Source organism: Peromyscus eremicus, chromosome 8a, assembly GCF_949786415.1.
Source record: "Peromyscus eremicus chromosome 8a, PerEre_H2_v1, whole genome shotgun sequence".
In the NCBI taxonomy this organism is placed as follows: Eukaryota; Metazoa; Chordata; class Mammalia; order Rodentia; family Cricetidae; genus Peromyscus; species Peromyscus eremicus.
The window spans coordinates 78,016,807-78,042,574 of NC_081423.1; the positions used below are offsets into that span (position 1 = coordinate 78,016,807).

General features: G+C 44.4%; 1 protein-coding gene across 10 annotated transcripts in view; it reads left to right on the forward strand.

Moving 5' to 3' along the window:
• Spop (speckle type BTB/POZ protein) overlaps window positions 1–20,146 on the forward strand; it is an 84,633-nt gene extending 64,487 nt beyond the window's left edge. For 9 of the 10 annotated variants that reach the window (XM_059271592.1, XM_059271589.1, XM_059271594.1 and 6 more), the window contains 5 exons: window positions 3,059–3,236; window positions 6,842–6,897; window positions 7,442–7,564; window positions 12,040–12,182; window positions 13,474–14,731. In XM_059271592.1, coding sequence (XP_059127575.1) covers window positions 3,059–3,236; window positions 6,842–6,897; window positions 7,442–7,564; window positions 12,040–12,182; window positions 13,474–13,618 — 645 coding nt within the window. In that variant the 3' untranslated portion in view covers window positions 13,619–14,731. Of the gene's footprint in view, window positions 1–3,058; window positions 3,237–6,841; window positions 6,898–7,441; window positions 7,565–12,039; window positions 12,183–13,473; window positions 14,732–19,523 lie in introns of those variants that run through there. The other variant, XR_009380713.1, reaches the window with a different exon arrangement.
• The last annotated feature ends 5,622 nt before the right edge of the window (window positions 20,147–25,768 follow it).

Genomic DNA, 25,768 nt, shown 5'->3' on the forward strand with positions numbered 1-25,768 from the left:
GATGTATACTTTATATGTAACCACAGTTTATTTTTAGTGCAGGGGAAAGTCTGTTTTATGGTTGTATGGTTTGTTTGTTCTCTTACTGATTGACATTCAGGTTGCTGCTAGTGTTTTGCTGTGAATGATGTACTACACTTTAACTAGTGTGTGGTGTTTCCTTATTTTTTCAATTTTTAATTGTATAGACACTAAAGTGATTTTCATTAATTTTCCATTTTATGGAGATAAATGTACAAGATTTGACAGTCCTTGCTTGGTCTTCCATAGGTACTGAATGTTTCCATGGATTTCCCTTTTATGTGGATGAATATACAAGACTTGACAGTCCTTAGTCATTCATGAAATTTCCTTTTTAAAATTTTTTTTTAATCTTGTAATTTCCTTTTTTAAGAAAGAGAAGTTGAAGTCAGACAGCACACCTTTAATCCCACACTTAGGAGGCAGAGGCAGGTGGATCTCTGAGTTGGAGGCCAGCCTGGTCTATAGAGTGAGTTCCAGGACTACACAGAGAAACCCTGTCAAAAAACAAAACAAAAAAAAAAAAAAAAAAGAGAAAGAAAGAAAAAGAAGTTGACTTTAAAAGTGAGACCCTCCCATGACTTGAAACTTGGGAGACATTTTCATGCATTCATTTATAAGACGACAGAAATGTCACAGTCACGTCATCTTCACAGCTGCAGCTCTGAATGAGTCTCCATAGTCAACTTTATAGGCATAAAAAAAAAATCTTTCATTTTTCTCAAAATGGTCTCATTTTAGCATCATCATTTGCAGAGGAAAACAATCCCTCTCTAAGTTAAAAGTTTGGGCTCTGAGGACTCATTTCTGAGTGCCATTTAAAATTTATTTTTAATTAAGCGTATTTAATGTTGGAAAGAGGTGCCAGACATTCAGGGCTCTGGAGATTCCAAGCATCCATATATCTACAGAACAAGCCTGGCTCGAGCAGTAAAGGTACATTCTCCTTCCTGTCTGTGTTCCCGTCTGTATCCAGAGAGAAGAATCATCCTACTGAGAGGTGTTGCAGCCTTTGGGCTCCACTCATTACCAAGCATGTATCTAGCCAGCAGAAAGTCCACTGGTAACCATAGTTCATTTGAAATTCAGCTTAGTGTTTGCCAATTCATTTTACCCAGTCTACTCAATTGCTATTAAGTGTTAATGATTTTGGGCTCCTGTCAGCCTGGTTTAATTCAAACTAGAAACATAGTGCCAGAAGCTTTCTCCATTCTCTACATTGGCCATCCCTGGAGATTCCTGCCTTTCCCTGTGAGGAAGTTGGATTTAATTGGTCTTCCCCCCCCCCCCAATCAGTGTTTAGAACTATAACTGGTAACAGACAACTTTCACTTTTAGTGTTAATAATATATCAAAGAAGTGAGGATGCTAATATGAGAAAATGGTTGAACCAAATTAGAAATCTTACAAAGAACAAGAGAGGATCTCTGTGGGGTGGTTTGTGCTGGGTCTTGGGTTATTAAAATATTGTTATATTGTCCCTGATAAATGTGCTCTAATGCTGAGCACATTCATAATTGATTAACTTGACTGCCTCTTTGTGTAAGATCGTAACAGTTTTAAACAAATGAATAAGTTTCTTGACCTGGTAGTAAATACTTCAGTCTTACACAAAAGAGATTATAGGTCAAGCAGTAACGTTGCCTTTGGGTTTATGACTGCAGCTAAAGGATGACTTGCATCTTGAAGGTCAAAAGAAATCTGGGTCATCAAGGATGTTCTTAAACTGCCTTTCTCATCATATTCTTAGCAGTAGGAGAGCAGGGAGTTAATTCTCAAGGTTTGAGTTCTGCTTGAACTTAATTTTCTTAACATGATGTGCTGTAGGAAATAAAACACAGTAGTTGTTGGGTGCGTGACTGCTTTGCAGGATCTTATTTTTTGTTTAACGGGTAGCATATTTTATGATGTTAATGTGATTTGCAAATCTTTATAATTGGTATCCTAACAGCTGACTTTCACTAACCCATCTAAAAATTTAGGTTGGTTTCTATCTAGGTTGAATTTCAACTAGTTGAAACATGCTACTGAAGCCAGAGTGGGAAGTTGGAGCCTTCCATAGGATTCATTGTCATTCTGTTCCAGGGGTATAAGCAAGCGTACGTGTAAGCTGCAGTCAGCCATCATTGTCACAGATGACTGAATTCAGGTGTAAAACTTATGCTATACCCACCTAGTTAACCCTACTAAAAGGCCTTCCTACTTCAATCCTTGAGAAATGCCAGTTACTTACCAAGCCCTATAGCTATAGAAACTACACTTTATTTGTGTTTCCTGACCTAACTAAAATAAATGAAATGCTTTTGGGCTTAAGTTACTGGATTTCTTTAGAGAGTTTTATATGGTGACTGTGATAGTTTGATATAATAAAAAAAAAAAAAGCCTCCAAAGGAAGTGGCACTATTAGGAGATATGGCCTTGTTGGAGTAGGTGTGGTCTTGTTGGAAGAAGTGTGTCACTGTGGAGGTGAGCTTTGAGGTCTCATATATGCTCAAGCCACACCCAGTGAGACAGACCACTTCCTGTTGCCTACAAGATGTAGGACTCTCAGCTACTTCTCCAGCACTGTGTCTGCCTGCACACCACCATGTCCCACCATGATGATAATGGACTGAACCTCTGACCACAATTAAATGTTTTCCTTTATAAGAGTTGCTGTGGTCATGGTGTTCTTCACAGCAATAGAAACCCTAACTAAGACAGTGACCTCTATAGTAGCTCTTAAGGGGAATACTTGAAATTAAGCATTTGTCCCTGGCAGTTTCTCTTCGGCAGCTGTGCTTGGGTTTACAAGGAGATGGAACTTATTAGAAACTGGAGAAGAACTTACTCTATGAGGCTGTCATTGTCCTACAGTGTGGTATAAAAGAAGTGTGATTATAATAAATGGGGAAACTGATCCAAAGGAGAAAGTCTTGATTAGTGGAGGTGGTTTCAAGGAAATATGTTATCTAAGTCTTGTGGAGCACTGTGACAGACGTTCTCTCTCCACCTGCTGGTAACAAAAGCTTTGTTTCTGTCTCCTTATATTTCATAGGTGAGTGTAGTACAAGATTCCGTCAATATTTCTGGACAGAATACTATGAACATGGTAAAGGTTCCTGAGTGCCGGCTGGCAGATGAATTAGGAGGGCTGTGGGAGAATTCTCGATTCACAGACTGCTGCCTGTGTGTGGCTGGCCAAGAGTTCCAGGCTCACAAGGCCATCCTAGCAGGTTGGTATTTATTCATGGTTCACATTATAATTTTGATGCAATAGGAAAAATCGTGGCTGCAAAATTGCCTTTGGACAACTTCAACTTTTGAACTCTGCCCCTAAATACATTTTCAAAATTTATTTTCATTTTGATGTTTTGAGACAGGGTCTTACTTTGTAGCTTAGGCTGACCTGGAACTTGCTAGGTTAGCCCAGACTGTCCTCAAACTTTCAGTCCTAGCCTTACCCTCACCCCTAGTGCTGGAATAACAGGCATATGCCACCATACCTGGACTGTATTTTTATATTCTGAAGAGAGTTCTCATAACCAAAAAGGCTACTTTCCATAAAAATAGCATTTCTGGTTTGTCTCAAGAGTGGACTCTTAGGCTACCGTTTTCAAAGTATAAACGATGGTTATACAAAACTACTCCATGTCTTTGCACCTGGAAAATAGCTCCCAGAGCACCTACGAGCAGGTGGTAGCTCCTAGATGGGCTTTGAATGCAACGGAGAGGATTCTGGTCAAGGGACTAAGTATTGTCAAGCTGAGACCTCAGCCTCAGATGCTTAAGTTGTGTCTTCACTGTAAACACACAAGAAGACTGAGACTGTTGCTACTGACCCAGAGGATCAAGTCTTGTTCTCTCAGTTCCTTGATCTTTAAGACAAGAAAGACTCACCAGAGGAGGAACTGAGAGAGGGCTGACTTCATCCTTACAAAAAAGGGGATCATAGCTATACACTGCTCTGCAGAGCACAGAACATGGGAGAGTATTGTGTGACTCTCCAAGTAACACACTTCTTCCCAAGACTCCTCTGTTGAGATGTCTCAGTTTCGTCATTCCAAGGTTCACACTTGAAATGAGCTCAAGCTGTCTCATAGGACAACTTCCCATTCTCTGCTTCACCTAGGTATTACTGTCAATGTTGAAGGAAGTGAGCAATTCAGACTAGTGTCTGTCTGTGTAGTGAGGCCCTCAACAGGCTTTTTTCTTTTCTCTCTTCCTTCCTTCCTCCCTTCCTCCCCCCCCACCTCTTTTTCTCTTTTAATGTTTGTTTCTTGCTTGTGTGTGGTACAAGCATGTTTTTGCACATGCGTATGCAAGTACATTACTGTGTGTATGTGTGCAGAGGCCAGAAGTTGAATGTCTTCTTTTGTTACTTTCTATCTTGCTTTTGAAGTTATGGTCTCTCAGTGGCATGGAGCTCACCATTTTTACTGGACAGACTATCCAGTGAGGACACAGTGGATCCCTGTCATGTCCTCACCCAATGCTGGTGTTACAGATGTATGCCTGGCTTTTAAGTGGGCACTAGAGATCGAAACAAAGGTCCTCATGCTTTGTACAGCAAGCACTCTATCCACTGACCATCTCCTCAGCTTCCCCACCCCCACCCCCACCCCCACCCCCACCCCCAGTGCATCTTTCTGTAGGTACAGTCAGCTTCCTTTTCCCAACAGTAGATGTTTCAGACTTCTGCCATACCTCTCTAACCTCCTCCAGCTCCTAAAGGATGTCTTTGCCCACATTGCCCTCCAAGAGGCCTTTATGTAGGAACATCCTGGACTGCTGTTCTCTCACCTGCCTTCTCAATGGCAAGGAGGTATCCCTCAACTTCAGAATGGATTGTTTTGTATACTGCTGTTCTCTGAATCTCGTCCTGCCTTCCTAGAAACCTTGTTTTCTCAGTCTGGGTGCTCTCTTTCTCCCCACATACTCTGAGCTAAATTTCTTGAGGTAGCATATTCGCTGTCTACTTCCTTTCCCCACATTGTCCTCAGTTCACCTCCTTGCCAGGAAAGCAATTTTCTAAAGTTACGTGAACTACCTGCTAGTTCCTAAGTTTGAGAGGCTGTAGATCATATACTAGTTGACTCCGTGCTCCAGTTTTCTCCTGGTTCATTGACTACCTGTTGTTCCTCTTTATGGGGCAGGATAGCAAGCCCTAGGCCCCACATGTGCTCAGCAAGCACTCCGTCACCAAGCTGTATCTCCTGTTTGCTCCAGCTATTTCTCCTGTGTGCCTTCCTTCCCTCTTCTTCACCTGTTCCTTCAAACGTCTGCCAGCCCGAAGGGTCTGCTGCAGTGTCCCTCTATTCTCGCGGGAGTTCTGGTGCATTGTATCAGCTGCGGTCAGTCACCCTGCCTGCTGCTGTGGACCTTCTCTTTGTAGTTAAGCACCAGTCCATGAGCACCGTATAGTCTGTGACTCTTCTGAGATAAGACCATTGGGAAGAAATAACCTTCTGAAATCGATGAAAATACTGAGATTCACAGTTAAAATCTTAAAAAGTGGGGAGAAATTTCTGCTGTGTAACCCAGGCTGACCTCACACTCAGAATTCTCCTATCTTACAAGTGTGTGCCACTACGCCTGGTTTATTTCTAAATTTAAGAAAATTTAAATTTGTATGTGTGTGTGTGTGTGTGTGTGTGTGTGTGTGTGTGTGTATATATATATATATATATATATATATATATATATATATATATAAAATTAAGTTTTCTATATATAAAAGCAGAAGGAGCAGGGGTAAATGGCTCAGAGGGTTAAATAATTTTACCTAGAAAATAGCAGAGGTAAAATGAGTTCTTTCTGATGTAAACTACAGGCTAAAAGTTGTAGGTCTCTGCCACTTTCCTACCCACCATCTGTCCTTCTACTCTTAAGTACTGGGTTGGGAATTTCAACTTTGACCCCAACCCTTGATTTATTCAGCAACATGAAAAAATTTGAGTTCTTGTATTATTTCTCATGGTTGAAATTAAGTTTACTTACTTTTTGTGTGTATGTGTGGTGTTTCATGGGTGTTCATAGAAAGTACATGGATCATAGCACTGTTTCTTGACCTTTTTTCTTCATTCTCATTTCTAAAGAAAAAAACTGAATTCTCTGTGATGAAAGAAATTAAATGTTAAGGAAGATAATTTTACCAAACAGAAAAGAACTTTGAAGGGCCATAAACTGTTATACTGTCTAAGGCTCTTTCAGGTTTTTGGGGATGATATCAACTTCACTGAGAACACATAGCTGGAGGAATAGACATTTGCCAGAAATGTTCATCATCAAGCTAGTGCATGCCATTGAGCCTAGCTCTTGACCTTCTTCCTGTGTGGTCTCTCTAGAGGTGCCATTCATTGTTGCAGCCAAAAGTTCAGGTATTAGAACACCCTGCTTAGAACATGGCATACCTTCCATATGAACTTCAAAGTCTACACAGTAGTGTATATACCATTGTTGTCCAACACAGATAATTTCCTTAAAATGTGGATGATTAAAGTAGAGCCAAAGAAATGTTTTGAAAACATGTATTTTGTTGAGTGGCGGTGGTGCACGCCTTTAATCCCAGCACTCAGGAGGCAGAGCCAGGCAGATCTCTGAGTTCATAGGCCAGCCTGGTCCACAGAGTGAGATCCAGGACAGGCTCCAAAGCTACACAGAAACCCTGTCTCGGGTGTGTGTGTGTGTGTGTGTGTGTGTGTGTTTTATAATTCCAATGTGATTTGAGACCAAGAGCATTTCCTTGGAAGTGGGACAGGAAGAACAAAGGTCATCATAATTACTGGGGTGATGGAGCGGTTCCCGTGTGATAACCTCTTTGTTCCCTCTCACTTTGTAGCTCGGTCTCCAGTTTTCAGTGCCATGTTTGAACACGAAATGGAGGAGAGCAAAAAGGTGTGTAACAGGATGGACACTTTGTAACCCAGTGACTACAGTCAGACCTTTCCCAGTCTGGCAGATTTATTTTCCTAATGATTTTTTTTCTTGCCATGTTATTAAAGTACAGTTTCTTGAACCTACACCTTGTGAGAGCAGATGGGTGGATGGGTGGTCTGGGGATGTCCCAGGTGACGTGGACTTACTGTTCAGTAGTCATCTCAGTAGTTGGGGTTAAAGATGCTAGAAAGCCCAGAGATTACATATATATATATATATATATATATATATATATATATATATATATATATATATATACATATACCACACATGTAGTTGTTTTGCTACCATCTTTGAGAAAATAAAATAAAGGTAGTAGACAATGATGGGAGGAAAGCTACTAGAATAAACAGTTGTGAGAGAGAATAGTGAGAGGTATTTTCTATCCATGTTAGGTTTTAACTCATACAAACTTCTTTCCTCACCAGAACTTAAAACCATAGATATAGTTTAGGAATATGTTCTGTTGGAATATTTCTCATTTTCAACTTTTCTGGCATAGAATCGGGTTGAAATTAACGACGTGGAACCTGAAGTTTTTAAGGAAATGATGTGCTTCATTTACACGGGGAAGGCTCCAAACCTTGACAAAATGGCTGATGATTTGCTGGCAGCTGCTGACAAGGTAAGATCAGAGAGAACGGGAAAAGAGTCATAGGACCATGTGTTAGTGCGCTCTTCCATTTTGTGAAAGGGCTTGTGTGCTGTGTCATGGATGAAGTGGGCACACATACATGTTAATTAGGCAGGGCAATCTCATTTATACATGTTGTTCCAACACAGTAGTAACCTTTTGGTACTAAAGCTGTCAGGTGTCGTGCTCTGAACGGTAAACTATCAGGGTCACCCTAACTATGGAACAGAAGAATATGTTTGATATTCACCCCTCTTCTTACTCTGTCTTAAATTTAACCCCATCAAGAGTAAACATTCGGGGGGCGGGAGGGGGGAGAACAAGGGAATCTGGCTGATACGTAGAACTGAATTGTATTGCAAAATAAAAAATTAAAAAAAAAAAAAAGAGTAAACATTCAAGTAATGCTAACATTTAGGTTGTATTTTATAATTTTCATGGTATTTTTTACTTCATTAACTTATTCAAACTTTATAATAAAAAAGACTATATAGTCTTGGGCCCATGAGGTGGCTCAGTGGGTAAGGGTGCTTTACTGCCAAGTCTGAGGATCTGAGTTCAATTCCCAGAATCCACAAGGTGTAGGAACTGACACCCACACACAAGTTGTCCTCTGACCTCCACACACATGCCCCCCACACAAAATAAATAAATAAATAAATAAATGTTTTGAGGGTTTTGTTTTTGTTTTGGTCTATTTTTTTGAGACAGGGTTTCTCTGTGTTGCCCTGGATGTCCTGGAACTCATTCTGTAGACCAGGCTAGCCTTGAACCCACAGAGATCCACCTGCCTTTGCCTCCCAAGTGCTGGGATTAAAGGCGTGCACCACCACTGCCTGACTTTTTTTTTCCTGTCTTCTTTTTTTCAAATAAATAATTTTAAAGAGAGAAAATAGTAGCAGGCAGTGGTATCACACACCTTTGCAGAGGAAGATTCCTTTGAGTTTGAGGCCAGCCTGGTCTACAGAGCTAGTTCCAAGGCAGGCAAGGCTACACAAAGAAACCCTGTCTTGAAGAGAGAGAGATTACTGAACCCTTTTCCGACAGGATTCCTCAGAAGCTAGAGCTTCTTAATGTGCATTGGAAGTTTTGTTTTCTTCTCTCTTCCCTCCTCGAGACCTCATGAGAAAGCAGATGCTTGCTGGGAGTACTGCCTCATCCTGTTGTGTCCAAGTCCCAGTACTTTTCTGAGTCTCTCTCTACAGCTCTGTCTGGCCTGGAATTCACCATGTAGACTAGCTGGCCTCTAACTCACATCCTCCTGCCTCTGCCTCCCAAGTGCTGGCTGGGATTAAAGGTGTGAGGGCCACCACACTCTGTTTACTGAGAGTTTTCTGAAAATAAGTAACGACAGACAACATTTCTCCAACTCAGTTGACCCTGGAAGCATTTTTCTCAAGGAGCACGTCTGATCAGAGGACCTCAGAACACAGTGGGAACTGACTTCCATTGTAGAGGCACATCAGCTGGAGCCCAGAGGCTGCCTGCCTATGTCCTGGGGCCTGTGCAGATAGCACTTGTGAGGTGGACAGGAAGATGGATATTTGCCCTGTAGAAGTGCTCCCTGTGTATTAGGCAGGAGCAATTGATATGGAAGAGTTAAAGCGCTTACTTAGCTGCCAGCAGTAGACTTCACGAGAAAGCAGATGCTTGCAGGGAGTGCTACCTCATCCTGGTGGGTCTAGCTAAGAGCACCAGAGCCTTTCCAGGTTTTGCTCTGGAGAATTGTCTCCTTATACCTCCTTTTGTGTCTGAGGACAAAGGAGGATGCCTAGACTTACAACAAAGGTTTATCCATAATCAGCATTTTGAAGTATTGCTGAATGTGAGGCATTAGACCCAATCATTGCTTTTGATGAAGATTGGAATAGTAACTATTCTTATTATCACCTTTCCAGACTTGATTAGTAGTTGGCAACATGCAAACTCTACACCCTTCTAGTCAACCTCATTTCTGACTAGGAGAAACTCGGTTTTAATAGAGATAGTAAGAAAGTATTGTCTTTAGGCTGGGTGAAATTAGCACAGTTCAGTGCTCATCTTTTGTTTATTTTGAGATAGGGATTTGCTCTATAGCCCTGGCTGGCTTTGACCTCACAGTCACCCTGCTTAATTCCTGAGTACTGGGTTTAGCTATGTGTACCCAAGCCTGGCCCAAGCCCATTTTCATGGAGTTGCTCTGGATCTGTCTGAACTGGGTCTGGTTTCCAATGAAGTGGTCACTTGTGCTTATATACCCCAGGTCATTATTCTCTTATCTTTGAGGTCCTATGAGAATGATGAGTACTGCAAAGCCCACATTTTAGACAGAAACACTGAAACTCAAAAGTTATACATCCTTAAAGCCAAAGTTAAAAACTTCTGTGCCTCTGGGGTTTTTTTTGTTTTGTTTTGTTTTTTGGTTTTTCGAGACAAGGTTTCTCTGTGTAGCTTTGCACCTTTCCTGGAACTCGCTTTGTAGACCAGGCTGGCCTCGAACTACAGAGATCCGCCTGTCTCTGCCTCCCAAGTGCTGGGATTAAAGGCGTGCGCCACTACCGCCTGGCTTGCCTCTGGGTTTTCATTCTCAGCTAAAACGGTGGGGCATGAGGCATGGAAATTAGCCTGAATTGCCACATGAGTGGTGGTTTCAATGCAGCATGTTTCCTTCTGATTTTAAAATAGAAAGCATTTGAATCCCTATAATGCTATAAATTTATGAATGAGAAGTTGCTGGGCAATGGTGGTGCACACATTTAATCCCAGCACTCGGGAGGCAGAGGCAGGCGGATCTCTGAGTTCAAGGCCAGCCTGGTCTACAGAGTGAGTTCCAGGACAGCCAGGGCTACACAGAGAAACCGTGTCTCAGTGAAAAAGGGGAAGCAGGGGAGATAGCTGATGGGTGCATTTTCAAATTCCATTCAGAATTTCCAACTGGGCAGCCTTTGTTTCAAGCCTATTTGAAAGCATGCTTTACCTTTACACCTCTCTATGAGTTTAGGAAAACAGTAAAAGGTCTTTCATGGAAGGATCTAAACATCTAGAATTTACCCTGGAGGCTGAAACAGCTTCTTCTGAGCCTTTCCGATCTCCTGGGGACATGTGTAATTAGACCAAAAACAAAACAAAACACGCTGGCCAGGCCTGGGAGACACAATTTCAATCTCCTGAGTAAGTACTGCCATTAGGCAGGGTTTTCAGAAGCATAATTAAGAAAAAAACTTTGTCCCCCAAGAGACAAGAGTGGCTACTTTTGTCTAATTATGCAGGCGGGATCAGAGCTATTCACAGCAGAAGTCCTTTTAAAAGAATGTGTAGACAGGTAAGAGGAGCAGTCGAAATAGCACTGTAGAAAGTCGGAGCATCTACTCACCTTTCCCAGCACTCTCATTGCTTGCTTGTCTAGTATCATTCCCCTTTTCCATGGAAACTGTTTTCCAGTTACTCAAATGTAAGAAATTAAAGCGGCACCAAAACCAATAAAGCTCCTTTTTGCTGCAGGCAGGAGATCACAGTACCAGCAGGTATGCCTCCTTGCCTGAAATTCATAATAAAATTGTCTTGGTTTGATTGCCATGGTTCAGCCTGGAGGGGCATTGTGTCACCGAATTCTGAGGCCTGAGGGTAAAGGCCCTGTAGAGAGACTGGAAAGCCTCATAGCAAATGCTTCCCCTGTGAAGTAATGAATGGCATTTTGCTTCATGCCTTCTTTATTCCTCAGTAAGTCCGTGCTGTATTAGGGCAAGTAGCAGAGTGGCATCAGCCTAGTCAGCTGGATCAGTGTGCCTAGCATTAACCCAGACCTTCTGTTTCCAGATGTTTGTGGTGTCTGTTTAGAAAATAGAACTTTTGAAACTGGAACTGGAATCAGGGTTTCTGCTGCTTTGTCCATTTACCCTGAGAATCTTAACCTCAACCCCAATAAAATAGGATTTGATTTCTCTTTCCCTATTTCAGAGAAGCCCTTGGTTCACTCTCAGGAACAGTGTATGGCAGAGATGCTGGTGAAGGCCACCACAGGGTCCCTTTTCGCACCTTGATAGGTCATTTGGGGTATCTTGCCAGAGTAGTGGCACTGCTTAGCAAAAAGAGCTGTGCTTTAATTCAGTCGGCTATAAGTGGTAAGACTGCAGAAGTTGTAATGTAGTGTTGGCTGGCTAATGCCTCCTTGTCAGGGTAGGTAGTGATTGTTTAAGAAATACAGGTGGTACGGTGAGCTTGGGGGTGGGCTCTGCTCTGACTGCCATTTTCTAGCAGATAGACTTCGGAATTTGATAGATGCCACCCTTACTTGGGTTGTCTTCGTTTCAGGCCTAAACAACTACCTTCAGAGTGGCTGTGTTTCTAACTGTGGGGTGGCTTTTCCTGCACTCTGCAATTCTCCTCCCGTACCAGCTGGACCGCGGTGCCCCTGAAGAGAACAACTTCAGTAGCATCAGCCCCGAGCGATTGCTGCTCTGACTGTGACAGCTCTGCTTGTTTTACAGTATGCCCTGGAGCGTTTGAAGGTCATGTGCGAGGATGCCCTCTGCAGTAACCTCTCCGTGGAGAACGCTGCAGAAATTCTCATCCTGGCTGACCTCCACAGCGCAGATCAACTGAAAACTCAGGCAGTGGATTTCATCAACTAGTGAGTAGCATCTTCAAAGTTCATCTTTCAGAATAATTGGGATAACGAAATAAGAAAGACTTTGAATTAGTGAGTAAAGTGAGCAAGTAGCTTCATTAACCTTTTGGTAGTAAGTAGAGAATTTTCATCTTTCTATTCAGCTTGACAGTGTGAAATGGTTTTGTTTGCATGGATCAGGTTCTAGTCGTGAGTGAAGCCCCTTACTTCCAAACAGCGGTGTAGCTGAGTAGTGATAACTTGCTGGCCTGGAAAAGCTGTGTGCTCCAAATGACAGCAACCTCACTGTAATTTCACTGGCAAAAAAAAAGATAGAGCGATTCCAGGAGAGCAGAGGTTCATTTTTTTATGAGTTAGTCAAATATGTTTTATAGTCTCTGGTGGGCTCGTGGAACGAGAAGAGACATTAACTGATTGTCAAAGACTATTTTGAAAAGGGAAACAGTCTACCAGATCAGTTACTTCACTCCAAGTGACAGGTGACCTCACCACAGCACTTTCTAAAGTACTTTGAAGGAGCTAAGACAGGTTATATCTGTAGTCCTTCTTCTCATTGGGACATACTCTGTACTGCCTTACCTGATGGGAAGCAAAATTTGGAGGGAAAAAAAGTCCTCACAACAGCACCTTGGAATTAAGAAGGCTAAGATGTTCAGGTAGATGAGTGGACAGTTTTAATACAGAAAATACCCAAATATGGGAAATATGTCTTCTAGGCCTAGTTACATGGTTGTTTCTAAGGTGTTAGCCTGAGACAGAAGAGGAAGGGATGGACCAGTAAGTGTCAGTTCTGTACAGAGCTCACTATATGTTGGACATGTGCTTGTTACTTTTTAGAAGGTAACTCAACCATTGAGCAAATGTGGTTATTACCTTCTCTTTTCTGACCATCAGATGGGCCCTGGCTGTGATGTGCCTTGTGGTTAACAAGACTAGTACATGGCAACACCACGTGGGAGCTCAGAGCTGGATATCTAAGGAAGCCCTTGCTCTTTCTCTTGATTAGCATCTGTGAATATAAATATCATCAATGTTGAGTGTGATGAACAGCCCACGTTTTGAGAGTGCAGTGCCTCTGAGTCCAAGTTTTGGGGATTAGAAGAGCCATGGCCCAGTCACCAGTCTGCACATTGTCTAGCAAGCACATTCTTATGCATGTTAAGGGTTCTGTCTGGGTAGCGTTGATTGCATTAGCGCCTTCTACACCAAACACTGAAAAAGAAGGCTATCTAGGTGGCTGTTTGGACCATGTGCACACTCCCTTTGGTAATCTCTCTCTCCACATTTCTCCTAGTCATGCTTCGGATGTCTTGGAGACCTCTGGGTGGAAGTCAATGGTGGTGTCACATCCCCACTTAGTGGCTGAAGCATACCGCTCTCTGGCTTCGGCACAATGCCCTTTCCTGGGGCCCCCACGAAAACGCCTGAAGCAGTCCTAAGATCCTGCCGGTTGGGAGACTCCATTTATTTTCCAGAAGCAGCAGCCAGCGTTGCTGCCACTGACCACCAGGTAGACAGCATAATCTGTGGGGCTTTTACTCTGTGTCAGGGCAAAGACTGCACCATGACCCAGACTTTAAAACAGCACTAAATAACTTAGGGGAACGGGGGGGAGGGAAGGGCCCAGGACTGGGGGCTACTCAACCTAATGAAAACCCTGTTGCCGTGTCACCGTGTTCCCTGTGGCCTGACCAAGTCTGACACTGGGATGCAGTTTAGGCGCTGGCCCCAAGCACATCCCAGCAGTGGTACTTCGGAGAAACCTGCCTGCATCTGACTGAGCAGAGCAAATCGTCAGGTGCCTGGAGCAAAAAGGAAAAAAAAAAAAAGGACATTTAGTTTTAAGAGAAGGGAAAAGGAAAGAAGAATTTTTTTTCAAAAATCAGTTTGTGGATTCCAGTAGTATTTATGTTGAAAGAAGCAAATTTTAGTCCTTCCAACTGTGCTAACCCTTGGATATTTGTGAAAAGTCCTCACTACCATTCAAGTATCCGAAGAGCTCTCTCGTTCGCACTTACTGTTTGCAAAAACAGAGCCCATCCTTTTGTCCTCTGAGGAAAAGTGGTACATGACGGACGGCAGCGGGGAGGAGGCGATTTGGTCTGGGAGATGAGTGTCTTGATGGTGGTGGCTTTTGCAAAATCCTTATTGGTGTTGAAAACTGGAAAAAATCATTCATCCAGAATTCATACTGTCTTGACAAGAACTATGGTTCTGTTTTTAGATATTGTGGAAATGGTGGGGTTTTTGGCATTTTTCTCTGATTTTATTTTTTCTTCCCTTCCTCCTCCATTTTTCTAAAAAAAAAAAAAAAAAAAAAAAAAAAGAAGAAACAAATCCAGAAAATACATAAAACAAAAAGAAGAGAAAAAGAAATTTTATTATTATTGCTATGTGAAAAAAATGCCAGCCCAGATTGCCCAGCTGTTTGTACCTGACTTGTCGCCTGCATAGGAGCCGTCCTGTCACTTCTGATTGGCCCCTCTTCCAAAGGGGAGACTTCCAAATGTTAATTTTTTCTTTTTGAAAATATAAATAATTACTATTTTGTACTGTGTGGTATCTCTGGTCTTTTGTTTCACTCACCTGGCTTGTCTCTTGGGTCTGAGTTTCTTGCTTATGGGGTTTTGAAGCCCTGGTTTGATCTTCATCTTTCAGGGATTAGATCTGAAATGTCCAAGAAGCAGTAGGGATTTATTTATTCTCCATAATCTCAAGTTTCCTTTTGAGCATCTGCCAGTCTTGTCCTCCTTGAGGAGCTGCCAACCATGTCCTGATGAGAGACTGGGACCAGGTCCTACTCTGCCAAGGCAAGCAATTGTAGTGGGCCTTTTCTGCACCCTGTGTGTGTTCATACCTAATCCCCAATCTCTTTTCTCCTAACAAAATACAAAAAAAAAAAAAATTCAGGGAACATGAATATGGAGATTAAATAAAGGGAAATTGTTGTCTCTGATGGGTCCTGTCACTGACTGATGTGTTTCTGGGGAAACTAAGGTCTTAACTTGCAGTGAGCTCACAGGAATGCATGGGGCTCCCAGCTCCACAGCATTGGCCAGACAGTGGAACACACTAAAAATACATTGTTTGGCCAAGGTTGCATTATTTAACCTTAGATGGAAACTCGGCCCTTTTCACATTCCATTTCCTTTCAGTGGCTGCTCTTCACAAAGTTTCTGGTTTTCATTGTGTACCTACTACTGGGCTGGGTATGTATGAGCTAGAGACAGTTTTTTTCACAAGTCGGACTTGTTTATTGCATTCTGTGCCCCTTCTCAGTTTTCTCCCAAGTGTGACCTCTGTAAGGAAGTGCCTGGTTCCCTGTGTGCTGGCTGCTGACCACTGTCGCTTTCCAAATTGGTGCACAGGTGTAGTGATCCAGTGGGCACATCGGCTTTGCCCATACTGCCTCTGTGTTTGTTCTGCAGCCTTCCGTTCTCAGCAGACCTTCGTCTGTAGTGTCCTCTCGATGAGTTTGGTTGGACAGGTGATAGGTAGTGTTGGTCTGTAGCTGGGAAGGGTGAAAATGGAGGTAGGGGCATGCCTGAGGTCACACTAGTACCGAGTACCAGATCGTCTAATGTCATATCCTGAAGATTACATAAGGAGTGGAGGAAGTTCCATTTCTGGAGTGCTTAGGTACAAAATTGGAAGTGAAGCTTGCTTCCTCTGGGAATAGTAAGAACAAAGCTCCAGAAAGGTGCCTCTACTGGCCTGTTCCTCGGAGCTCCCAGCAGGGTGAAGCAGATTTGCTTTCCTGAACTTCACTCACAGCCCTGGGGTTGAGGATGGAGGACTCAGAGCATGTGCGCTCAGGAAGGGAGCTGTCCTGACATCTGGCTTTTGGTAGGATAAAGATCTCTTCTGGAATTTTCCATACTTGTAGAATTTCCAACGTGGACTTCGCTGTGGATTGAAAACTGATGGAATTTCAGGTGTAGATGAAGCTGCTTCTCCTGTTATTATATTATTTCTGGCCATGTTTGTTTTTGTTTAAACGATACAGTTGAAGCCATCTGGTTATGACAACATCAGAGCCTCAGCATACTGTTCATAAACCTCCCACCGCCACCACCTCTTCCCTTAGCTCCCCCACATCTGAAATTTAATTCAAGTTAACTCCACAATCTGGGGCATGTGCTGTCACTGCAGAGATGTCCGTGCCAGTGGAACAGTTGGAGATTGCAATTCCACAAGGATATGGCTTATTTATCAAAACAATATTTCAGGCAAGTAGTTCCACAGAACCTTCAGAGTTGTGATTTTGGGGCCAAATAGACTATCTGGCCGTGTCTCCATCTCCCCACCTCCCTGTGGCCAGCCTCTGCCTCATATCTGGCCATCCATTGGGGGTAGGGAGAATTTCCCATTCCCTACGTGGAGGTTAAACCGTCTGTGGTTACCAGGCAGCTTGGAGACCTTTATAGGCTTGAACAATTTAGGAAAGAAATGTCCCTCTTTCCGTTTTCACTGATAAGGCTGCTGGCCTTGAGCTCTCGGAGAGCTACTGCTGCTTTGCTTTACTTTTTAATTCCAGCCAGGAACATGAAGATCCTACAACGGGCCAAAAGATCTCTGGCTGGACTAGTTCTGAGAGTTCCTTTTAAAATGTGGCTTCAACCTATTATGGGACCGCCATGTTGGATAAGCCTGTGCAGATGAAGGGAAGACAGCTTCTATGTGAGCAGACAACAAACTGGAGAGGGGTGGAGCTGCGCTTGAATCCGACTGGTGCTTTGTTCTGGCCCTTCAGCTCCTATAAAAGAACCACTAAATCAATGTGCAACAAGGCTGCAGTGGATCCTTTGGTATACCTTTGTTAAAGACTAATTCTTGGCTGGCACCCAACCTTACTTTCCACAACTCATTATCTTTTTAATCAGCCTGGGCCCTGTGTGTTTCCTTTGTCTTGTGACTTTCCATTGGCCTCTGCCCTCCACCGTTTAGATTCATTTCTGACGACTTGCTGACTAATCTAACATTCAGGTAAGTGTCGCTGGCCTGCTGTGTACGTGTATGCACAAGGTAGCCGTACTTTGCTGCTTTCAATTTCAGAGGCGACTGTGCCACTGGGCCCTTTGACCCGTTAGGTGGATGCCTCCTGGATACAGTGAGCAAGAAAGCAGCTGTAGGAAGATCAGTCTTTGGGATAATGAGCTGGGAAAACCCGAAGCTCTGACCTCCAGATGAGAACAGAACTTGAATATTGTTGACTGATGGGATCTTTAAGCCATTAGCAAAATGAGCACTCCCCTCTGTAAATCCTGTCTGTAACACTGGAGGAGGAAGTGACATCTGCAGTACTGTTTGCTGATTTCTGCACTCTGAGAAAAAGAGAATTCTAGACTTGAGGGAATTCAATACAAGCAGCAGAAATGATTAAGGAGTTGAAGGGATCAACTCTAGGGGAAAGACATTATGAAGATAAAGTACATGCCACTCCAGTATAGGAATGTACCTGCAAGCTGACAGATGTCACAGGCGTCATGAGCACTTACTGGTTTGGCTTGTGTGGCTCTCATTCACTCAAGTTGTGTAAGTTGGAAAGGTGGAAATGTCACTTCCTCAAGGTCACACCTCCTGGCCCAGAGCCAAGAAATAACAGGCAATAGAATATTTGGTGCTTAGACCCAAGGACCAAAGAAAAGATGAGAAGCCACATTTGCCTGATGGTAGCATGGACTTAGCCACTAATGCTCAGAAAAAAGGTTTTAATGGTGACTTCTTCCCAAATTGAAGAAGGAGGTGGCCACAAAATTCATCTTTTCATGTCAGAGAAAACAGGTACCCAGAAAAGAGGAGATGTGCCCAAAGTGTCAGAGACTAAAAGAGCAGCCAATGATTGCCTTGCACCGGAGACCCCGTCCTTCCCAAGGCGGAGTCTAGGGTAGAGGGTAGAATGTCTGCTCTACCAATGAATCTACTAGAGGCGGAAGCAAACCAGAGAGGCCTTACAACTAAGGACTAGAAAGCATATGTTAGGAGAACAGCATTTTCAATCGTGATGGAGGCAGAAGCCAAGGCCAACGGGATAAATCAACAGACTGAGTACAAGCTACTCTTGGCACAAGTTTGGCGGTGAGAAAAGAAAGGAACCAACCCCTAATAACGTAATTCAGTTAAGTCAATGAACACATTCATTTTGATGTATAATGGTATACAGGTTGTTCACTTGATTGTCTGATTTTAAGAACACTTCAGCCACTGATATTTGTGGTGTAGTGAAAGTCATGTTTGTAGAATAATTGTAGATTCTAGCTGAAGAAGAAAACACCCAGCTTCAGTCTACTTTATTTTGAGAATGATTCCCTAAAGACCTGTTTCTATGCTTTTTCAGCCTATCTTTCAAGTAGAAGTTTCTTCACACCTTAAATGTTTTCATGGGCCAGTGGTTGGTTCAATGGTATGCTACTGAAAGCATGTTACTCGGCTCCTAAATACAGAAGCCGTTTGCCAGTCTGCATGATGCAGATGTTCTCACCATGGCTGACTTCACGTCTTCAAGGTGACCTTACTGAAGGAGGATTGGGTAGAGATGTGCAGTATACCATTTTCTAGACTCTCCCCTGTACAGACACCATAGATGAAAATAACCTCGTGCACATAGACAGTAGTAAGATGTGAAATGATTAGAAAGAGCTTTTGAGTGCTTACTGCCTTTGCTAATTGTATGGTCATGCAATTTATATTTATTTGTTTTTTTTTAAGACAGGGTTTCTCTGAATAACAGTTCTGACCATCCTGGAACTCATTCTGTAGACCAGGCTGGCCTCGAACTCACAGATCTGCCTGGCTCTGCCTCCAGTGCTGGGATTAAAGGTGTGCGCCACTGCCACCCGGCTTTGACTATAATTTTTAATAATGGCTATTTAACAGCTAGCTTTCAAGATTCCTGAAACTTTAGCAGTTGGCTCTAGAAAGCCAGTGTGAACCAGCTCTAGCGCACCACTGGCGTGGTTTCAGATTGTCCTCGGAAATGCCTGTGCCTGGTTATTTCTTGTTGTCCCACAGTACTTTAAAATGCGTTTGTGTCTGAGGAGAGGGCTCAGGAGTTAGCAGCACTGGCTGCTCTTCCGAAGGACTTGGGTTCAATTCCTAGCACACTCTTCTGGCCTCCGTGGGTACCAAGATGCTTGTGGTACACAGACACATGCAGGCAAACATCCATACACACAAAATATAAGTAAATTTGAAAATGCATTTGTGTCATTTAATCGCAAAATGAAATAATGTGTTTTTATTCATCTGTAGATCTGTTGACATTGATACATGAACCAATAGTCACGTTACACATTTTGATCTCTCTGGGTAAATTAACACATTTTTATTTCTGTCTCTCACCAGTACTAGAAATCTGTGTTGATTGCAGCGCTAACGGAAAGCAGGCATCAGCACCAGGGAGTTACTCACCATCACCAGCAGTTCTTCCGGGGCCGTGGCCTCCACTGTGCGTCCTTCAAAGTTCTCTAGAAAAGAAAGGGCGTTTGAGTGTGCCCAGCTGTCGGTGGGTGGTCCCAGGGTCCTCCCATCAAAACTGAAAAATCTTTGCCTTGATTTGGCCCCATAAAGGTTTTAGAGAAGCCTGAGCGATCGCTCTGGTTAAGAGCATGTACTGCTCATGCAGAGGACCAACATTAGGTTCCCAGCTCACATGTCAGGTACTCACAACTACCAGTAACTTCAGCTCCAGGGAGTCCAATGCCCTCTTCTAGCCTGTTTGGGGACCTTCACACACATGGTATATAAACACATACACACACACTAAATAAACAAAAATAAAAACAAAATCTTTGGGAGCTGGAAAGGTGGCTCAGTGGTTTACTGCTCTTACAGAGGACCCAAGTTGGAATCCCAACACCCAAGTTCTAGCTTCAAGAAGATCCAACACCTCTGGCCTCAGGGCACCTGCACTCATATGTACATATCTACACCTGTATACATCGCTAAAAATAAATGTTTAAACGTTTTATACTGTTTACTGTTAACTCACTTATAGATCTAACATGCAGTATGCCAAGGGGTATGCTGATCTCTAGGCACACAGCCACAAGTAAAACTGTGCCTTGTACTCGTGGGAACTTAGATTGAACAAAATACTGCTTAGAAAATTTGCCAGGTGGTGGTGGCACACATCTTTAATCCCAGCTTTTAGGAGACAGAGACAGGTGGATCTCTGAGTTCAAAGCCATCCTGGTCTACAGAGTGAGTTCCAGGACAGTCAAGGCTATACAGAGAAACCCTGTCTCAAAAAAGCAAAACAAAGTTTATTAAAGGAAGATTCACCAATGAAGAAAAAGTGATAGCCAGAGGAAAATTTAACAAAATATGTTCAAGTATCAACAAGAGGAAGTAAAAAGTGTTCATTATAATTGGCAGCAGCCTACCAGCTGTGTGGTGGTGGCAGCAGTGGTACAGGTGCTTTTAATCCCAGCACTAGGGAGGCAGAGGAGAGTTGGCAACATAGCAATCCTTGGTGACTGTGGTCATCTCGGGGCAAGATTGCAAATGAAGCAGGTAGATAACTGGGCAAGGTGTCCTGACAAATCTTCAGATGGGACTATGATGGGAAGGATAAAGGAAGCGAAGGAGCACATGAGGGTGTGATGGGGAGGGGGTGTTTTCTACAGAATGAGAACATGTTTTAAAGATTTTTTTTTTAAATAGGAATCTATTTTGTATAGGGATGGATAGAGCTCAGTGGTTAAGAACACTGGCTGCTTCTCCAGAGGATCCAGGTTAAGTTCCCAGCACCCGCATGACAGCTCACAACCATCTGTAACTCCAGTTCCAGGAGATCTGATACCCTCTTCTAGGCCCTCTGGACATCTGGCACACATGTACACAGATATTCATGCGGTCAAAGCATGGGTACACATTTTAATTGTGTGTCAGGCCTGGGGTCTGTGTGCACATAAGTACAGTTGTCTGCAGAAGCAGCCTTGAGGTAGCTGGTCCCCTTGGAGCTGAAGTTCCAGGGGGTTGTGAGCTGCCTAACATGAATGCCAAGGACTGAACTTGGGTCCTCTGCAAGATCAGAACTTGCTTTCAACTGCTGAGTCATCTCTCTAGACAAGACCTGAGCATGTTTAGAGTTGGGAGTGGTGGGGTGACCCAGTAGAGAGAAAGCCTTGAAGCTCAGCTGAGCTTGTAGGGAGTGACAGCCTACAATGAGACCGGGTGGTCTAGGCTCCGGCAGTGCAGAAACAAGTAGGTCTGTCTGCTGGTGAGTCTCTAGTGACTCAGGGTTGATTTGTTTGTTTGGTCTGTTTTTGGAGGTGGGGGTGAGGTCTCTTTATGTAGCTGTGGCTGTCCTAGAACTCACAGAGATCCTCCTGCCTCTGCCTCTTGAGTGCTGAGGTTAAAAGTGTGCACCACCATACCTGACCTGTGCTTTTTATAGTTAAGTAGAAATGAGGTAATGGCCACAACTGGGAAAGACTGGGGTCTAAGTGAAGGTCTGGCCAGCTGTGAAAGAGGTGTTGGCATTGCTGAGTGCTGCCATGCGGGATCTGGACCTTAAGTGACACTGGCCTGAGTGTAGAGCAGGCTAAACTCTTACTTTCTTACCTGTATAATAGACATATCAGATAGATGTCTAAGGAGTTGGTGAGAAAATAAACATCATATCTCCAACACCCAGCATGGCATTGAATAAAGCCTCCATAAAGATAAACTGCTGGCAGTGTTATTGATGTTTCTGTATGATTATTTCCATTTTTTTTTTGTTTTGTTTTTCGAGACAGCATTTCTCTGTGTAGCTCTGGCTGTCCTGGAACTCACTCTGTAGACCAGGCTGGCCTCGAACTCACAGAGATCTGCCTGCCTCTGCCTCCCGAGTGCTGGGATTAAAGGCGTGGGCCACCACCGCCCGGCTCGATTGTTTCCATTTCTAACCTGTGACACATGTGGCTTTTGGAGTCCATTTCCTTTCAGGGTTTCTTAGAACACAATCTACAGTGAGGGGCTGACACACTGGAGCACCGCTGGATGTGCGGGAATCTTCCACAGCAGGACTCACTCTAGAAAAAGTGTCTTGAGGTGACCGGCTGGCCGGTGTCCTGTGGGCGCCAGATGTCTCACTGCTGTGATGTGTAGAGGTAGAAAGGCCACTGGTCACCTAGAAATCACTCTTGGCTTCTCCATTTATGATCCTCACTGTCATCATTGTGATATTTCCAAAGGTCAGGAGAGCAGACATTCCGGAAGGAGATAAGAGGCAGGACGGAGCCACTTCAGCCTGTAGTTCCACAAAAATAAAGGTTGGCAGCAGGAAGTTGCTTGACGCCCAGAGCCCTGCTTCCTGGGCTGCTGCTGCCTTGAGCGGCCCAGGAAAGATGGATGCTAAATCAAGCCCCTCTCTGCACGATCCTCCTCCTTTTCCTTCTCATTTTCCTGTCTTTGCTGTTCCCTGTTCCTCCCTCCTTCTGGAACATGGAAGCTTCCATTTATTTCTCCCCTGTTTTCCTAGACATTTCTCTCCCGTCTCCGGTCCCGCTCACTAGAGTGACATCTTGAGCCTGATCCTGCTGCATTAAAAAAAAAAAAAAAAAGGAAAAAAAAATTCTGCCTCCAATGAGCCCTTCAGTTCTGATCTCCACGGAGATGTGGCAGATGGCAGAGCCTGACTGAGCGGCAGCAGCCCCCATCTCAGGCCAGGGAGCTGCCAGGGCTAGTAAATGGGCTAGTTATGTGCCTTTCTACACAGTGTACTTCAACTTGATGCTCCCCCAAACCAAAAACACTGTCATGTCCTATAAAAACAGTCTGGAGGAGTGCAGCCCCTCTCTAGTTGTTTGTCCCTGTGGGAGGCTTCTACTTAGCTACTAAATTCAGGACTCATCTGTGATTGAGACTACCTGACCCAAGTCCAGTGTCCCCCATGTCCTCAGCCCTTCCAGGATGCAGAAGAAATGGCTCACATAGGGCTCATCAGAGAACTCACCATGAGGCCGAACAGACAGTCCTCACCCTCAAGGGTCCCATCCAAGGCAGGACTGGGTTTTATACACGAAATGGGTACCAGCCAGGGACCCTGGGGCCATCCAGGCTGATGAGCTAGTAGTGATGCACAGAGGGACAGAGGTCTAAGACTCAAACCTAACTGGCTTCAATGCATGCTGGCTGAATAGTACCTTGTCCTAACCAGAGGAAGAGGATTTGGTCACCTTGGAGACCATTCTTTCCCAAGTGGGTGAAGATGATATAGGTGGCCAAGGAGAAAGGGAAATGGCTGGGCTTGACCAGGGCACAGCTAGGGGCCTAGAGTAGGGTTGAAACTGGCTAAGTAGGATGGGAGAGTACCCAGACCTAGAGTAAAGACCCTCAGAATTGTGTATTGTTTGTGGGTAGAGGCCTTAGAGGGGTATACAGTTCATGCTGGAAGAGGCTTCTCTAGAGCCAGCAGAAGTGAGGTCTGGACCCATGGAGCTACAGGATGCAAACAAGGGCCCTGTTTTTTATGTGTTTTGTAAAAAACTGCGACAGCCTTCTGACTTTCCCTAAGACTTTTTTTTTTGTTGTTGTTGTTACAAATTTGTCCTGGAGCAAGGCATAATAAAGCCCATGGCCACCATCCTCCAAGCCTCCTACCCAGGGTCATGGCTGTAGTGTGCAATTGTAGTCTGTTACTGTGCAAAACACATTTCCAGATACTTAACTCATTCTAAGAACAACCTTCCGGGAGGGAAGGAGCATCCCCATCTCAGTGACAAAGAAATTCAGGTACAAAGATGTTTGTTTGCCAACTTGTCTGCAGTCTGCAGTGAGGATGTGTCAGAACAAGTATTTGAATCCAAGCTGGGTAGTGGTGGTGGCGGCGGCGGCGGCGGCGGTGGCGCACACCTATAATCCCAGCACTCAGGAGGCAGAGGCAGGCGGATCTCTGTGAGTTCGAGGCCAGCCTGGTCTACAGAGTGAGTTCGAGGACAGCCAGGACTACACAGAGAAACCCTGTCTCAAACCCCTCAACCCCCTCAAAAAAGGAATTTGAATCCAGGCAGCCTGGCTCCAGAATTGATCCTCAGCTGCTGGGCTACACAGCCTGCCCTGTAAGAGAGAAGCTATGCCTCGAGATGCTTCTGAGTTATGGGTGGGTGGCTGAGTGACAACTCGGAACTGGGCACATGGGCACAGCACTCTCTACTGGCAGGGCCGGTCCTTCCAGCCACCGTGTGAGCAGGTATGCTTGGAGGAAAATCACTGCTCCCTCTCAGAGAGGCCAGGAGACTACATCAAAATCACCTGGCAAGTAAGACTCAAGCCCGGCTCCCTTCAGACATGCGCTGCCTCTCCACAGCCTTCCCCTGACTCCGGAGAGAAGCGCTCAGCTTCCCTGGCACCTTGGAGACTGTTCTTTCCTGAGCCACAAAATGAGTCCAGGTGAGGCTTCCTGGAATAAAGAGGATAGCAAGAGCCAGATTTATTTATCTTAACAACTGAAGATCCTAGGCTGGACCCCACCCATCACCATTCCCCAAGAGCTCACTGGTTGTTTTGTTGGTTTGTTTTAAGGTTTATTTATTTATTATGTATACAGTGTACTGCCTACTTGTATTCCTGCACACCAAAAGAGGGCGCCAGAACACATTATAGATGGTTGTGAATCACCATGTGATTGCTGGGAACTGAACTCAGGACCTCTGGGAGAGCAGCCAGTGCTCTTAACCTTTGAGCCATCCCTCCAGTTTCCATTGGTGGGTTTTTAAAGACCATTCTAGAGAAGACAACATAGTCCACTAAGGATGGGCGGGAAGTGTGCCGACACTGACGCTGTGTTTTGTCTGCTGCCCTCGCTCTTCATAGGAATGCAGGAGTGATCGAGGTGAAGCCACTTTCTGTCCTGCTGAGAGTGAGGGTATTCACATAGACAGCACCCACCGCAGGCACAGCCAGCTGGTGTGACCTGATACACAGACCTGGATGTGCCAAGATGCTTGGGTAGCTTCATACCACACTCCAGGGAGAGTACCACCCAGACCATTTCAATGGGGTCTCACATGCCCTGTCTCAGGGAGAGCCTCCAGGCTGCTGGCAAAGAGTGCTGTGTGCACTCTCTCCTGAGTCTGTCAGAGATGTCCACGTTTTCTAGGAGTCCCAAAGTTAGCAGATACACAGCACTGTAGATACTGGCCAAGTCAGAATCAGGCTCTTCAGAGTCTGGAGAGGGGATGGCAGGAGAAGCGGGTTCTGGAGCATCAGGAGAGGAGGACTGTAAGGGCAGAGCACAAAAGCCTAGACATTAGAAGACCCCTTCCATAAAGCTAAGCCCAGAAGCTCCTGGGCTGGAGTTCTGGAGGGGGATTCGGGTGGGGAAGGGTTGGGCTCTGTGGGTCACACACACCCTGGAGCGCCTTCCTCTTGGGACTCCTGTTTCTCTCGCAGGCCCTGGCATCACACTGACCCGAATAGAACACTTCCTCTGAGGCAATGGCTCCAATGTGAACCAACACCTCATCTCCGGGTCTCCTGGCCCAGTGGAGACCAGCTGGAAGTTTGAGAGGCTTTATTAAACAATATTTGTTGAGTGAATAAGTACGAAGGAAGAACAGAAGGGGTATTAACGGATGATATCCACAAGGGCTATAAATAGT